This window comes from Erinaceus europaeus, chromosome X (genome assembly GCF_950295315.1).
Source record: "Erinaceus europaeus chromosome X, mEriEur2.1, whole genome shotgun sequence".
Lineage (NCBI taxonomy): Eukaryota > Metazoa > Chordata > Mammalia > Eulipotyphla > Erinaceidae > Erinaceus > Erinaceus europaeus.
The window spans coordinates 7,876,702-7,892,599 of record NC_080185.1 but is presented as its reverse complement, the minus strand read 5'-3'; the positions used below and the strand labels follow the sequence as shown (position 1 = coordinate 7,892,599).

The following is a 15,898-nucleotide window of genomic DNA, read 5'->3' as shown; positions in this document are numbered from 1 at the left end:
CCATGCATGTGAAGTGCTTATGCACAGCCATGACACGTAGGAAATCCATCATGCTTCCTGTTGCTGGCTATTATTAGCCAGTGTTGCAGTGTGGTCTCTTGAAAAGAATATGTACTTAAGCCTCTGATTGATTGACCCAGTTCAGATGGTAGTTTTTCTACTTACTAGCTTTGTGTGATCATGGAAAAGTTATCTTAGTCATTTTTCCTTCCTTCCTTCCTTCTTTCCTTCCTTCCTTCCTTCCTTCCTTCCTTCCTTCCTTCCTTCCTTCCTTCCTTTCTCTTTTCTTTTCTTTTCTTTTCTTTTCTTTCTTGCCTCCATCGTTATTGCTGGGGTTCAGTGCCTGCATTATAATCCACTGCTCCTGAAGGCTATTTGGCCCCTTCTTGTAGCCCTTGTTGTTTATTGTTGTTGTTGTTCCTAGTGTTTTTATTGCTGTCGTTGTTGATGGATAGGACAGAGAGAAATCAAGAGAGGGGAAGACAGGGAGGGGGAGAGAAAGATTGACACCTGGAGACCTGCTTCACCACTTGTGAAGCGACCCCCCTGCAGGTGGGGAGCTGGAGGGCTCGAACCGGGATCCTTACTCTGGTCCTTGCACTTTGCGCCACATGTGCTTAACCTACTACACCACCGCCTGGCCGTCTCTTCGTCATTTTCAAAATAGGAAATACAGCATTCATTTTATTGGTGTTGTGAATGTTAAATTAGATAAAGTCTGAAAAATATCTGGCCAAGTTCTTAGCTTCTACTAGGATCTTAAACACACCCCCCACACCCTGCCACCACTGGCAAGGAAATGAAGGGTTGGGTGCCCAATCATAGTAATAGTAAGTGAGAGTGTTTTGAATATTGTAGATGCAGGGGCTGGGCGGTGACACACTGGGTTAAGCACACATAGTAAGAAGCATAAGGACTCACACTAGGAACTGGGTTCGAGCCCCTGGCTCCCCACCTGCAGGAGGTCACTTCACAAGTGGTGAAGCAGGTCTGCATGTGTCTGTCTTTCTCCTTCTCATTATTTCTTTCCTTTAATTTATTATCTTGATTTGATAAAGACAGCCAGAAATTGAGAGGAAGGGGGAAACAGAGGAGAGAAACAGAGGCACCTGCAGTCCTGCTTCACCACTAGTGAAGTTTCCCCCCTGCGGGTGGGGGACTCTGGGCTTGAAGCCGGGTCTTTGCACATTGTGACATGTGCTCAACCAGATGTGCCACAACGTGGCCCTCTCTCTCCCTCTCTATTTCCCCATCACCTCTCAATTTCTCTCTGTCCTATCAAATAAATAAATAAATAAATAAATAAATAAATAAATAAATAAATAAAATGGCCAGAGGAGCAGTGGATTCGTAGTGCAGGCACTTCTTCTTCTAGCGTTTGCCCTTCTTCCATAGCCAGTCAACAGCGTCAGGTTGAGCCTGATGTCAAGTTTCGAGACCTCCTTTGAATCTGGAGAGGTGGCAGTCGTTGACTATGTGGGTCATAGTCTGTAGCCGCAGGGGCACTGATCCACAGCAGTAACCCAGAGGCAAAGAAGAAAGAAAGAAAGAGAGGAATGAAGAAAGGAAGGAAGGAAAGAAAGAAGGAAGGAAATTGTAGATGCTAATGTAATGTGAATTGCTACTATTTAGTTATTTTAAATCCATTTCTAGGTACTTAACACAGAGCCCCACACATGAAAGTATGTGCTCTACTGTTGAGCCACCTCCCTTACCCTCACTCCTCTACTATTTAGTTCTCAAGTCTAGAGGAAGGACTCCTATAAGATGGGAGTGAAAGGGAAGGCTTCCTAGACAGGATGATTTATTTATAAACTGTCTTTTAAAAAAATTATTTACTTGTTCCCTTTTGTTGCCTTTGCTGTTTTTTTTATTGTTGTAGTTATTGTTGTAGTTATTGTTGTCATTGATGTCCTTGTTGTTGGATAGGACAGAGAAAAATGGAGAGAGAAGGGGAAGACAGAGAGGGGGAGAGAAAGATAGAAACCTGCAGACCTGCTTCACCACCTGTGAAGCGACTCCCCTGCAGGTGGGGAGCCGAGGGCTCGAACCAGGATCCTTATGCCAGTACTTGAGCTTTGCGCCACCCATGCTTAGCCTGCTGCGCTACTGCCTGACTCCCATAAACTGTCTTGAAGGGCAGGTAATAACTGATACTGGCAGAATGAGCTAAAATATAATTTCTGTTGTAGGAGAGCAATTTCTTAAAATAACTGTACAAAATAATAATCATCTTTATAATGACAAATATAAGTGAATCAGGTACAATATTTTCTATGAGATTTATTAAATTTCATGACATTACATAATCAGATGGGAATGTGTAAAGAGTTATGTGGGAAAATATCTTTTCCTTATAGCTCCTTCAGTAGTTACTGTTTCACTGTTAAAAAGTAAGAATTCACTTTGAACTTTTAATATTACAGCAAATGGGCCAATTCTTTAAGAAGGAAAGGCATCCGAATTCTAAAGAATTATAAGAGACAAAGGAACAGCTCAAGGATATATGCTGGGAGGTTCAGGAAAGCAAAGAAAGATGAGAAAGGATTGGGTAATGGAAAGGAGGAAGAGGCAAAAGGTAATTCCAATAAAAAATTCTGTTAAAACATTCAGTATTTGATTCTTATTACCATCATCTTGATTTAACTAGTGCTTATCTTTTATTCCAAAAATTTGTATTATAGGAGTGTCAGCTTCTGACGTGATACTATCACTATGTCTGCTTGGATGGTAGGAAAGTGAAAAGGAGATGTGCTAAGTTATTTGAGCACCACATTTTGATATAGATAGTTTGGCCCTTCAGGAGAAACCAGAAGATGAAATCTGTCCACACTGACTCTGAAGCTACATCATAGTTAAACCTTTCTCAATAATAATAATATCCAGGTGAAGGGCTGTGGCCTTAGGAGTCAGACTGAATACTGAATCCTAGCTGTTAGCTACCTGCTCTTCAAATATACACAATACCATATTAGAAGAGTTTGAGATACAGGACTGTAGAATCATCTGCATACATGGACCACCACACTTGCATAGAGTAGAGATTCCCTAACCTTGACCTGGGTCTCTTTCTCCCAAAATAATTGTGGAGAGACAAGTTACAATGAAATGGTTGTGAGAAAGGAGGTATATTCCAGGGAACAGAGAGTATTAGACAAGGGAGTCAGAAAACTCCGGCCATTAAGTAATGGTGCTTCCATGAGCAAGTTAACTTTTCAACCTAATACATCAGCTGAGAATTCTCATGCAACACAATGTGAAGATGCTTTGAAAGTTGCAAGGTGTTACTCAAATTTAAGATGTTAATTTCTAGTCTCAGTTACAGAGAAATAGAAGGGTAGAATAGCAGATCCTTGAACTTAGTGTCAGAAAGTTCTGGCTCTGCCTTTATTCCTTAAATTTATTGTATTGAGGTAAAGCTGGTTTATAAGGCTATGCATGTTTTAGAGGAACAACTTCATATCTCATTGGACTGTGTATTATCGGGATGCCCATCACCAGGGTGTTAGAACCCTGCCCCAACTGCCTATTTCACACCCCCTCTCCCACTTTGGGCTCTGCCATTATTTACAGTGCTAGCTTGGACAAGTCCCTTCATTTACTTAAGCCTTCCTTCACACGGCTGCAAAATGAGAAGTTAGCACTAGATGAATAGAAAGAGTGACATCTCAGGGAAAGCAAAGGAAAACCCGATGTAAGGCATTGTATGTGGGATATATATATATATATTGCCTTATTTATGTGAGATAATACATGCTTATATTTAACAATCATATATGTACATCATTACACATACCTTTATATTACTGTCTGAAGCCTGATGCAGTTTAAGTGCATGCCTTTGTATGCATGCTCACATATGAGATATTACATCTAGACTGACAAAATCTTGATTTCTCTGGGCCAGTTACTGTAACATGGAAGTGCACTCTTATTCAGAGATCGTCATTGTAATGGTATTTATTATAGTGAATTTTCCCTGTATGCCTCACAGTAACATAATATGTTGACAATATTTAATAATATTCAATATAGAGATTAGAGAGTTCATATATATATACATATATATATATATATATATATATATGCAATGTAGAGAATTAAGAGAACTTTGTTCCAGTCATTTGCTTTTACAACGAAATGTGGTGTGTGCACATTATCACTTTCAAACTGCTTAACTCTACTTTACTTTTCTCCTCTAGCACTAATTTCTCCTTGAGATGAATGAAAACCATTCAAACCACAGGAAGCTGTCCCAGTCATATATACCTGACGGAGCATTTTAAAATGATAAAAACATTGGTTTTCATCATTACTTCCAAATAAAAAATAAAGTTCATAGTTCTGTTTATGTGCATCAAACCAGAATTTGAATCTTTCTTACTTAAAATAATTTCGACGGCATTTTAAAAATGATAAGAAAACTACTGATGACGTTTCAGGTCTGATAGCGATGTGATTCTTTTTTTTTCAGCCTGGAGTGCGTCAGCAGCATGTACTTCAGTTATTGACAAGATAGTTTTTATGTTGCCCTTTAGCTTCCAGAAAGTGGGAAAATCCAGTGATCATATTGCACTACAGATGACGGATAGTCTGCTTGAGGCAAGAGGTAAAATATATCCTACTAGGAGTCTTATAATGTCATAGTTTTTTTAAATAGCGTTTTATTTTTTAAATTAATCAAATATTAATTTATTTGAGAAGGAGTAAAAGAGAGAACCATAGTACCACTCTGGCACATGTATTACTGCAATTGAACTCAGGAACTCATGCTTCAGAGCCTGACACTGTATTCCCTGCGCTACCTTCCAAACCACTTAATTTATAATTAGTGACCGTTTTTACCGTACCATTTAGGACACATTTATCATAGAAAAAAGTAAAAGCTGCTATGTAGAAGAAAGAGAAAAAATGAGCCATAGCCCCAATGCTCAGAGCTGAACACTTGTTAACTATGTTCTGTGTAGTTGTTTTGTTTTTGCATTTTATTGTTTTACTTATTTTTAAATATTTATTTATTTATTACTCCATTGTTTTATTGTTGTAGTTATTGTTGTTATTGATGTCGCCGTTGTTGGATAGGACACAGAGAAATGGAGAGAGAAGGGGAAGACAGAGAGGGGGAGAGAATGATAGACACCTGCACACCTGCTTTACCACCTATGAAGCGACTCCCCTGCAGGTGGGGAGCCGGAGGCTTGAACCAGGATCCTTACACTGGTCCTTGTGCTTTGTTCCACATGCGCTTAACCTGCTGCGCTCCCTCCCGACTCCCTTGTTTTTACATTTTAAAGAAAGTTCTGGGGGGCCCAGGTGGTGGCGCACCTGGTTGAGCACACATGTTACAATGCGCAAGGACATGGGTTTGAGCCCCCACCCCCCACCTTCAGGGGGAAAGTTTCATAAGTGGTGAAGCAGTGCTGCAGGTGTCTCTCTGTCTCTCATCCTCTCTATCTCCCCCTTCCCTCTCAATTTCTGACTGTCTCTATCCAATAAATAAATAAATAAATAAAGATAATTAAAAAACAAAAAAGAAAGTTCTGGTTGAAGTTTACTGTATTTAGCTGCATGAATGTCATTGATGATGTTTTCAATGACAGTTTCAAGATGTAGGAGCAGAAACTAGGTTAACTTTGAGCTGTGGAAGGACTGGAAGGTAAGAAAATGGAAGCAGAGAGTGTAGCCAACTTGTGAAAGATTTACTGTGACGGGAATCAGGAATGATAGTGTGGAAACTGGCAGTGTAGATGGGGAAAAGTTTGTCCACAAAGGAGAGTAGGACATTGAGTATAAAAATGGAAGGTGAACTTGGAGGAGGGGTTAGGGGCAAGAGAATGTTGCAGACACCCATGATGTGGAGCTGGGAAATGTATCCTTCTTCCTCTCCCCCCACCCCAGCACCAAAACTTCCTCCAATGTTGGGGGGGCAAGTTTGCAGCTGGGTAGTGTGAATGGCAAAGAAGATACAGTATCAAGGTGAGCTATTTTGCTTGCCCAGCTTCATTTATTTATTTATTTTTATTTATTTTTTTATTTTTTAACAAGAGCACTGTTCAGCTCTGGCTTATGGCGGTGCGGGGGATTGAACCTGGGACTTTGGAGCCTCAGGCATGCGAGTCTGTTTGCATAACCATTATGCTATCTACCCTCCGCCCTTTTAAAATTTTTATTTACAAAAAAGAAACATTGACTAAACCATAGGATAAGAGGGGTACAATTCCACACAATTCCCACCACCAGAACTCTGTATCCCATCCCTTCTCCTGATAGCTTTCCTATTGTTTAACCCTCTGGGAGTATGGACCCAAGGTCATTGTGGGATGCAGAAGGTGGAAGGTTTGGCTTCTGTAATTGCTTCCCCACTGAACATGGGCATTGACAGGTTGAGCTGAACTCCCAGCCTGCCTCTCTCTTTCCCTAGTGGGGAAGGGCTCTGGGGAAGGGGAGCTCCAGGTCACACTGGTGAGGTCGTCTGTCCAGGGAAGTCTGGTCGGCATCATGAACCTGTTGGTTGAAAACAGAGTTAACATATAAAGCCAAACAAATTGTTGACCAATCATGGACCTAAAGGCTGGAATAGTGCAGATGAAGAGTTAGGGGGTTCTCCATTTTGGACCACAGAATTTGAGCTCAGATCTACAGGGATGCAGAGGTCACATAGGCTCCTAAGCTGAATATGGGCCCCAGATCACATCAAATCGGTGGGGTTTATAGTCAACAATATTTATACCCCTTTCCCATATTAGGGAGCTACTCTCTTCCCTGATCCAGCTTTCTGGTCCTTTTTCCAGCCATGATATCACCTCCCCAGACAATAACTTGGATCCATAGACATATCAGATTTCAGGCTCAGGGGAAAAACGAAAAGAAAAAAAAAACCTAGTATAGCCACAGGCCCTTTGGAATATAACTAAAATATGCCCAGCTTCTTTATTAAATTACTTGGAGTTTGTGCAGACATATATTTTGCCCCCCCCATGCCCTCTGGCAACCGCCATTAAGTTCTCGGTAACTGCCAAGTGGTGGCTTTTGAAGTTATGCACCAACAATCTAATATGGTAACTAAATTTGAAGGACTGCATTCAGAAAAAAACTAATGGAAAAAGGACAACCAAGAAAGCTTTTTGGGAAGACTTATGTAATAAAACAACTACACAAAGAAACAAATTTTAGAAAGTATTGAAGCTTTAGGAAATACAGCTACAGTCTATGAGGAAAATCGGCACAGCCCACAGCTGTCCTTGGGAAGGAACAGAGAGGAACATTTGCGAATGTTCTTTGTTGAGTTAATTAGAAAGGTTGCAGGATGCACTTTCTGAGATGACCACTAAGTGGGGAAAGAAAGCAAGTTTCCAATGGCTGTGGAAATGCAAAATAAATACAGCATTAAGAGTTGAAAAGCTGAAGCAATTGAGGATTGTCGTTATTAGTGATTCAAAGCAAAGGGGCCCTCACTTGAGTGGGAAGGAAATAAAGTTGTTTAGTGTTGGGCAGTATGCCAGCTTCCCCCAGCTTATCCCTACGGTCTATTTACATAACCAGTTACCTAGGAACCGCCCTGCCTGCGTTGTAGGTGCCCGACAAGAGCTTGATCTAAGATCCTGTGTAGCTAAAATCCAATTATCTGGGTGTTCGTTCTTAAGACTGATACATGCCTGTCGGAATTCCGGAAGCATGCCATCCCAGACAATGGATCGCAGGAGAAGAAAATGGGCGTCAGGATTATAAATCTTCCTTTCCAAACTCGATTGGACCCTGGCAATGAATTTAGCCAGGGATTCATCCGGTTCTTGTTGAAGGGAGAGAATGGGGGCTGAGGCCGCTCCCATGGGTGGTGTTAACCGCTCCCATGCTCTTAATGTGCAGAGGTGTACCTGATCAAAATACTCGGGTGGAAACTTGGCCTCTGCTATTGAATTCCGGTTTCCAAATGACCCGTTCCAAACAATGCATCAGAATTCCCCTCTGGCTGATCTTGACTATTTTTCTGCGATTGTTGTATACATTCGTCACGAAAAAATGCCTCCCACTGCAGGAAAAGGGGGCCTGGAAGCATAGCGCGAGTGACGTCCCTCCAATCTTGGGGGTATAAAGGTTCTGGAGCAGGCCTTGTAAAATGGACCTGGTCCATGGAGCATGAACACCATCATCCTTAATAGCCTAACAAAGTTGTTTCAGGTGTGTGGCGGAATACAGATACCAGGCCTGAGGTTTTTGTCTATTGGGGGCAACATTGACCGGGAATGTGTGGACTTACTCTGATAGCTGTATAGCAGTGGGGGGAGGAGTCACAGAAGTGGAAGCCGCTGGAAAAGCAGTGGCCGAAGAAGTGGCTGTGGAGGCTGCAGGAGAATCCGGACATGTGTCTGCCAAAACGGGAGCCTCGGGGCAAGGTGCAGAGGGCTTACGGTGGGTCCGGATCGGGACATGCTTTGCTTCATCTTTTAAGCATTTATGGTGCTGGGCAAGTGCTATGACCATTTGCTTTAATTCTTGGACCTCAGCCTCAAGGTCCCTTGGCAGAGAGGTCTCAGAAAAATAATAAGAAAAGAGAAAAAAAAAATCACAGTGCCTTAACACAAGGTTGCAGATACCCAAATGGTGTATACTTATCTGGGATGTCTTCTAGTAAATCTGCTGGTTAATTGCATCTCTGCTGGACATTGGCATTGGCAGGTAGATCCATATCCCCAGCCTGTTTCTATGTTTCCCTAGTGGGAGAGGGCTCTGGAAAGATGAGGTTCACGTTGGTGAGGTCATCTGTCCAGGGTGGTCAAGTTGGAATCATGATAGCATCTGAAACTCGGTGGCTGAAAGGCAGTAAGATATAAAGCAGGACCAAATGATTAATGAACAGGAACCTACAAGTAAGAACAGAGCAGATGAGAATAGAGATCTTAAGGTGGAAAGAACTGCCATCTCATCATTTTGTAAATCGATATTAAAAATAAAAAAACAAGTTTTTAATAAAATACTATAAAACCAAAGTTGGGGCTCAGCTCTGCAGACATTGATACTTCACACTAGGAATTCCTAAATGATGAAACAAGAAAAAAGGGAAAAAAATGGGGGCTGCGCAGTAGTGCAGAGGGTTAAGCACATGGTGTGAAGTGCAAGGATCAGCATAAGGTTCCCCTTTTGAGTCGAGGCCACAGCTCCCCACCTGCAGGGGAGTCGCTTCATGGTGGTGAAGCAGGTCTGCAGGTGTCTTATCTTTCTCTCCCCATCTCTGTCTTATCCTCCTCTCTTGATTTCTCTCTGTCCTATCCAACAGCAGCAATAGCAACAATAACAACAACAACAACAACAACAAGGGCAACAAAATGGGACAAATGGCCTCTAGGAGCAGTGGATTCATAATGCAGGCACTGAGCCCCAAAGATAATCCTGGAAGGAAAAAAATCTACCACAACCCTTGACCAACAGACATTGACAGAAAATCTGGGTGGGTAAGGTTCAGTCCCCTGGAAAAATAAGGACAAGATATCTCTTAGAAATTAGCATAATGGGATGTGGTAACTCTTCATAAAAATGGGCTTCTCTTATTGCTGGATGGTGGTGCATGGGTTTGAACATAGGTTACAGTACCCAAGGACCTAGGTTCAAGTCCCTTTTCCCCACCTGAAGGAAGAAGTTTCACAAGCAGTGAAGCAATTCTACAGGTGTCTCTCCTCTTTTCCTCCCTACCTCCTTCTATTTTGATTTCTCTTTTATTTTATTTTATTTTCTTTGCCTCCAGGTTTATCCCTGGAACTTGGTGCCTATACTACAAATCCACTACTCCTGGAGGCCATTTTTTCCATTTTATTAGGTATGATAGGGGGAAATTGATAGGGAAGGTAGATAGAAAGGGAGAGAGAAAGACACCTGCAGACCTGCTTCATCACTCATGAAGTAACCCTCCCTGGAGGGGAGCTGGGGGCTCGAACAGGGATCCTTGTATGGGTCTTTGTGCTTTCTTTTTTTTTTGTATTTTTTAACTTCATTATTGGGGAATTAATGTTTTATATTCATCAGTAAATATACAGTAGTTTGTACATGCATAATACTTCCCAGTTTTCCATATAACAATGCAACCCACACTAGATCCTCTGTCATCATTTTTGGACCTGTATTCTCCCCCCCCCCCAACCCAGAGTCTTTTTATTTGGTGCAATATGCCAATTTCAGTTCAGGCTGTATTTGTATTTTCTCTTCTCATCTTGTTTTTCAACTTCTGCCTGAGAGTGAGGTCACCCCATATTCATCTTTTGTTTATGATTTATTTCACTTAAGATGAATGTTTCATCCAAGATTGGTTGAAAATGGTGAAGTCACCATTTTTAATAGCTGAGTAGTATCCCCTGTGTTTATATACCACAACTTGTTCAGTCACTCATCTGTTGTTGGACACCTGGGTTGCTTCCAGGTTTTGGCTATTATAAATTGTGCTGCTAAGAACATACGTGTACACAGATATTTTGGATGGGTGTGTTGGGTTCCTTAGGATCTATCCCCAGGAAAGGAATTGCAAGATCATAGGGTAGGTCCATTTCTTGCCTTCTGAGAGTTCTCCGGACTGTTGCCTGCGATGGACCGCTACAGCGGAAGAGCAGCGGGAAGGATCAGGGAACTCCAAAGGCGACCGCCTGGTGGGACAGGAATCGGCGCAGGGGAGAACAGAACAGGAATCGGCGCAGGGGAGAACAGAATACACCACACTCTGTTGGAGGGGGAATCTGAACTCAATTTTTATTTAGCAGGTGAGAGTTTATATATCTTTCAGTCTTACATAAACAATATCTGTAACAGAAAGTAAAGCTAGTTTCTTGCTTAGAAGGCCTTGTGGTTTTACACAGAAATGTCGTACTTCATGGGGTGATGCATTTCTGAGTAATAGGCTTAGCGGATAGTGTTTTATGTAGAGTTTTAACATATTTCATAAGAGGAGGTGAGTAAGTATTATTAAGAATTTTTCCTAAAACTTTATGTATTTGATGACCCATAACTTTGTCCACCTCATTTCCTGTTCATCTGTATCTAATCTGGGAACAGGGGCTGTTTGTCCCCGATTACACAGCATCATTACCATGTACATAATGAAAACAATAATAAGAGTTTCCAATTTAGATCTGCTCAGGATGCCAACTCCCAGAACTCTTCTTCCTTGAAGAGAGTTTTCCGGGGTGCTGACTCTATCAGACCCATCATTCTGGAGTTGAGTGGGGTGTGGTAGTTTTATTTTTACTTTCACTTTACTGTAACATTCTTTTAGTTTTATCTACACACTCTCAAGTATGATTATCTCTCTTAAAAACTTAACTCAATTTTACTTGATTAGAACTTCTGCTTTTATACAGTTTCACAGTTACATAAACACTGGTATGAAACGAAAGCAAAAGATAAGTATCGGGGTTTGTAGTTTTGCCTAGAATCATAGTTCCTGCTCTGTACTATTTGTTTTTAGTTAATTTGTTTTTCCCTTGACATTTGTATAATCAGCTGGCCTATCAGTGACTTTATTGTTTGTCCTGCAAATTCTTTTGGCTCGGATTTTTGGAGCATGAGTCTTATGAGTGCACGCCTATGTTTTTGTGGGGGGTGCCATCTTCTAGTCTTAGGGGATTTATCATGCATAGGGGCTGCTTCTGGAAAGTTTCCAGGTTCCTAAGCTACTACAGCTAGCTCAATCATCAGAATCATCAACACATTCCAACGTAGATTCCCTTTGTGGCGTCCTAGCCCATTCCCGGGGATGTAGCTTCCTTGAAGTCTGTCATCCTCATGGCCATGGCAGTTGACCTTGTCAAGCTCCACGGGGGGTCAAGGCACTGGGCGCTGCAGTTGTCCACAGAGGTTGGACCAATTGACATTCCCACCAGCAGTGTAGGAGGGTTCCTTTGACACGACAGCCTCTCCAGCATTTTTCTGATGTATAACATTCTCACAGGAGTGAAGTGGTATCTCATTGTTGTCTTTATTTACATTTCTCTGATAATCAAAGACTTGGAGCATTTTTTCATGTGTTTCTCTGTGAATTTCTTCTGTGGTGAATATTCTCTACATGCCCTCTTCCCACTTTTGGATGGGGTTATTTGTTTTCTTGTTGTTGAGTTTGGCAAGCTATTTATATATTTTGATTATTAAACTCTTGGCTGATATATGACATGTAAAGATCTTCTCCCATTATGTGAGGAGAGGTCTCTTGGTTTGGGTAGTGGTTTCTTTTGCTGTGCACAAGCTTTTTAATTTGATGTAGTCCCATAGGTTTATACTTGCCTTAGTCTTCTTTGTAACTGGATTCATTTCATTGACGATGTCTTTAAAATCTAAGCGGAAAAGAGTTCTGTCAATATTTTCCTCTAAGTATCTGATAATTTCTCATCTAACATTCAAGACCTTGATCCACTTGAGAATTACTTTTGTACTTATTGAAATATTATGAAATGTTATGGTGAAATATTATGGTTCAGTTTCATTCTTCTGCATGTTTCAACCCATTTTTTCCCAACACCATTTGTTGAAGAGACTCTGCTTTCCCCATTTAATAGTCTGGGCATCTACTACAAAGATTAGATGTCCTTAGGTGTGGGGGTTTACTTCTGGGCTGTCAGTTCTATTCCACTGGTCAGTGTGTCTATTCATGTTCCAGTACCAAGCAGTTTTGATTACAGTGGCCCTATAATACAATTTGAGATCTGGGAGTGTGATGCCTCCAGTTCTGTTCTTTCTTTTTAAGATTGTTTTCACAATTCTAGGTCTTTTCTGGTTCCAGATAAATATTTGGAGCATTTGGTCTATTCTCCTTATTAAAATGTGGGTGACATCTTGATGGGGATAGCATTAAATATGTATATGGCTCTTGGTAGTATATTCATTTTGATGATGTTAATTTTTCTAACCCACAAATATGGAATATCTTTCCACTTCTTTGTATCTTTTTCAGTTTCCTTGAGTAGTGACTCATAATTTTCAGTATACAAGTCTTTCATTTATTTGTTTAGGTTTATTCCTAGATATTTTATTGTTTTTATTGCTGTAGTAAAAGGAATTGATTTCTGGATTTCATCTTCTTCTATCTTTGTGTTTGCTCAGAGGAATATCACTGACTTTTGAATGTTAATTTTGTAGCCTGATACCTTACCGTATTGCCTGATGATTTCCAAAAGCTTCTTGCTGGATTCCTTAGGTTTTTCTGTGTATAGTATCATGTCATCTGCAAATAGGGAGAGTTGGACTTCTTCTCTTCCAGTCTGTGCTTTGTGCTTTCTATGTGTGCTTAACCTGGAGTGCCACCCCCAGCACCCCACCCCCCATTTTGTTTTCTCTATGACTCTATCCAGTAAATAAAATATTTTTAGACAGGCTCTTATTTAGTGTAATAAACTTTAATTCATTATGAAAGTTTGTGAATACTTTTTTTTTCATGATTTGATGACTGTTCCATGGGGTTTGCAAGAACAGATCAATGGTTCCTTTAGGACGGTGAGGCTGGATTTAGAGCCTCTGGCCATGCTCCATGAAGGAGGCTATCTGCACCCCAAGATGGCTCACCTGGGTAGTATAGCTGCTCTCTTATGCATATGACCCGGGTGGACCCCAGCTTTTAGCTCTCTGGAGGATGCCTTAGTGCTGTAGTTTCTTTCTCTCTCTCTTCCTCTCTCTCTATCTGAAAAAATTAAACACAGAGCAGAGCATCCCTAGTGATAGCAATGAAAGAGAAAGAAAGAAAAAGAAAGAGGAGGAAGGAAGGAAAGAAAGTATGTTGTCAACCATCCAGGTTATCTGTTGTCCGGTCAGGTTCACAGACAAATGTAACTGCATATGGGCTGTCCCTTCAGGGTAGAAAACTGAGCAGAGGGAGGCAAACACACATGGGGGCATGCTCAGGAACAGTAGGACTGGCCATGTGATGTGGGATGGCCTGGCATAAACTGAAGTCACGAGAGTCATGTCCACAATCATTCAGTCTCTCAAGATGCTAACAGCAGAACATTATCTCAAGCTCATGGCCCTTCAGAGCTGCAGCCTATAACTGCATAGGTTGGAGACCTGTGAAGCCTGCCTTGAGGACTAGCTGTCATGTGATGGTATGTGTGTTAAGCTGGGCTATTATTTATGCCCCACCCCAGCCCCTGTTTTACACTTAACTCCTGCCAATGCTGAAAACACTATAGGGACATTAGGGGAATTTGATGTCAGGCTTAACAACTAAAATAGCTGTCAAAGAGCTTAAGCCAGGACCTGTGTCTGAAGGGAGAAGACCAGGGAGAAGGCTCCCCCATCTTTAGATGTCAGAGCCGTGAGGCTAAACGTTTTCCCTCTTTGCCAGTAGTAGCAGGCACAATTTAAAAAAATTGGTTTAGTATGGTAGCTGTTTTTAAAGACTGAGACAAAAGGGAGAGAGGCATAAAGAGGGAATGGAAGAGACTGCAGCACCAGAACTTCCTTCAGTGTGTTGGGGACATGGTTCCAATCTAAGATATACACGTAACAAAGCAGCTCACTGTCCAAGTGAGCTATTTTTCCAGTCCAGTGGCCATAATTGGATATATTGTTCTAAAGGGTAGAATGGTAGAAAAACATTTCCTATCACTTCATTTTTTCATTTTATTATTATTGATTGATTGATTTATATACCTAAAATATATTTCATTTTCTTTTTAAGGTTTTTAAAATGCATTATTTATTTATTTTTGGATAGAGAGAAATTGAGAAGGAAGGGGAGAAAAAGTGAGTGAGTGAGAGAGAGAGAGAGAGAGAGAGATATGCAGCATTGTTTTACCACTTGTGAAGCTGCCCTTCAGCAGGTGGGGACCACGGGCTTGAACCTGGATGCTTGCACATGGTAAGGCTGTTAAGGAACTCTAGTAATAATCAAGATGACTGAAGCCGAGGTGAGTGGACGAAAGAAGGAGCCTTTTATTTGTGCACGGGCCAGGAGCTCAGATCATACTCATAACTCTGGCCTCGAACAAAGGGACGGTACCAGCTTATATAGGGGGTGTAGGCTTGGGAGCAAAAAGTGTCATTACAGAAGCAGAGGCTGCAAGGTTAAGGGGGTGGGGCTTGGACCCATTGCTCAAGGTCTGGTTGCCTCAGTTACTGCTATCTTTCCTGCACAGCTGTGTCTGGGAAAGTTTAGCCTCAGCATAAGATACACCACTGGGGGGGTGGGGGTACCTTTTAGGAGGGCAGAAGCTAGCCAGGGTTACAGAAGCTGCCTTCTCAGTAAAAGTTCAGTCTGGCCTTAGTCATCTCTACTTGTTACCACTTCTCATCCAGTGAAGGCTGACCTGCACTAACCACCTGCACTCTCTCAGACTTTCTACACATTCTTAGCCCTTTATTATATTTTCAGTCTTTCCCCTCTGTATTGAGGCGTACTTACAAATGCACCATAATCTGCTTATAAGCAAATATAATAAGCATATCCAGGGGCTAAAATCTGGGCATTTCCTATCAAGGTGTGTGCTCAACAGGGTACACCACCATGCGGTTCCCAACTCATCAATTAAATGAAGTTTGTATTCTATAGATTTATAGCCAGAAGACAGCACTACAAGAAAACAATGCCAGAGGTCAGTTTACCTTAAGGATATAGATAAAGGAATCCTGTGTTTGTGTGTGTATGTGTGTGTGTGTGTGTGTGTGTGTGTGTGTGTACGTATGTGTATACACATGCGTGCTGAATCCAACAATGTATTAAGTGACTTGTTTCCAGGAGTGCAAGGATGTTTAATGCTGAAATGCATAGGGCTTATTTTTATTAGTGGGCTGAAGGAGAGAAGTATATAATAATTTTCTAAAAAGGAGTGGATGAAAACAGTTGATATATATCAGCACACATTTAAGATTTTAAAGTTTTAGGAAATTAGAAGAGGGAAGCCCCCCCCCCCCCACCGTGTGGAAGTAAACT

At 41.4% G+C, this 15,898-nt stretch overlaps 1 protein-coding gene across 1 annotated transcript in view; it reads left to right on the top strand.

Annotated features, from left to right (window-relative positions):
* The window catches only part of FMR1NB (FMR1 neighbor), a 37,110-nt gene extending 32,748 nt beyond the window's left edge, over positions 1 to 4,362 (top strand). The window contains exons 5-6 of the mRNA XM_060183402.1: positions 2,427 to 2,578; positions 4,203 to 4,362. Of these exons, the coding sequence (XP_060039385.1) occupies positions 2,427 to 2,578; positions 4,203 to 4,219 (169 nt within the window). The 3' untranslated portion in view covers positions 4,220 to 4,362. The remainder of the gene's footprint in view (positions 1 to 2,426; positions 2,579 to 4,202) is intronic.
* The last annotated feature ends 11,536 nt before the right edge of the window (positions 4,363 to 15,898 follow it).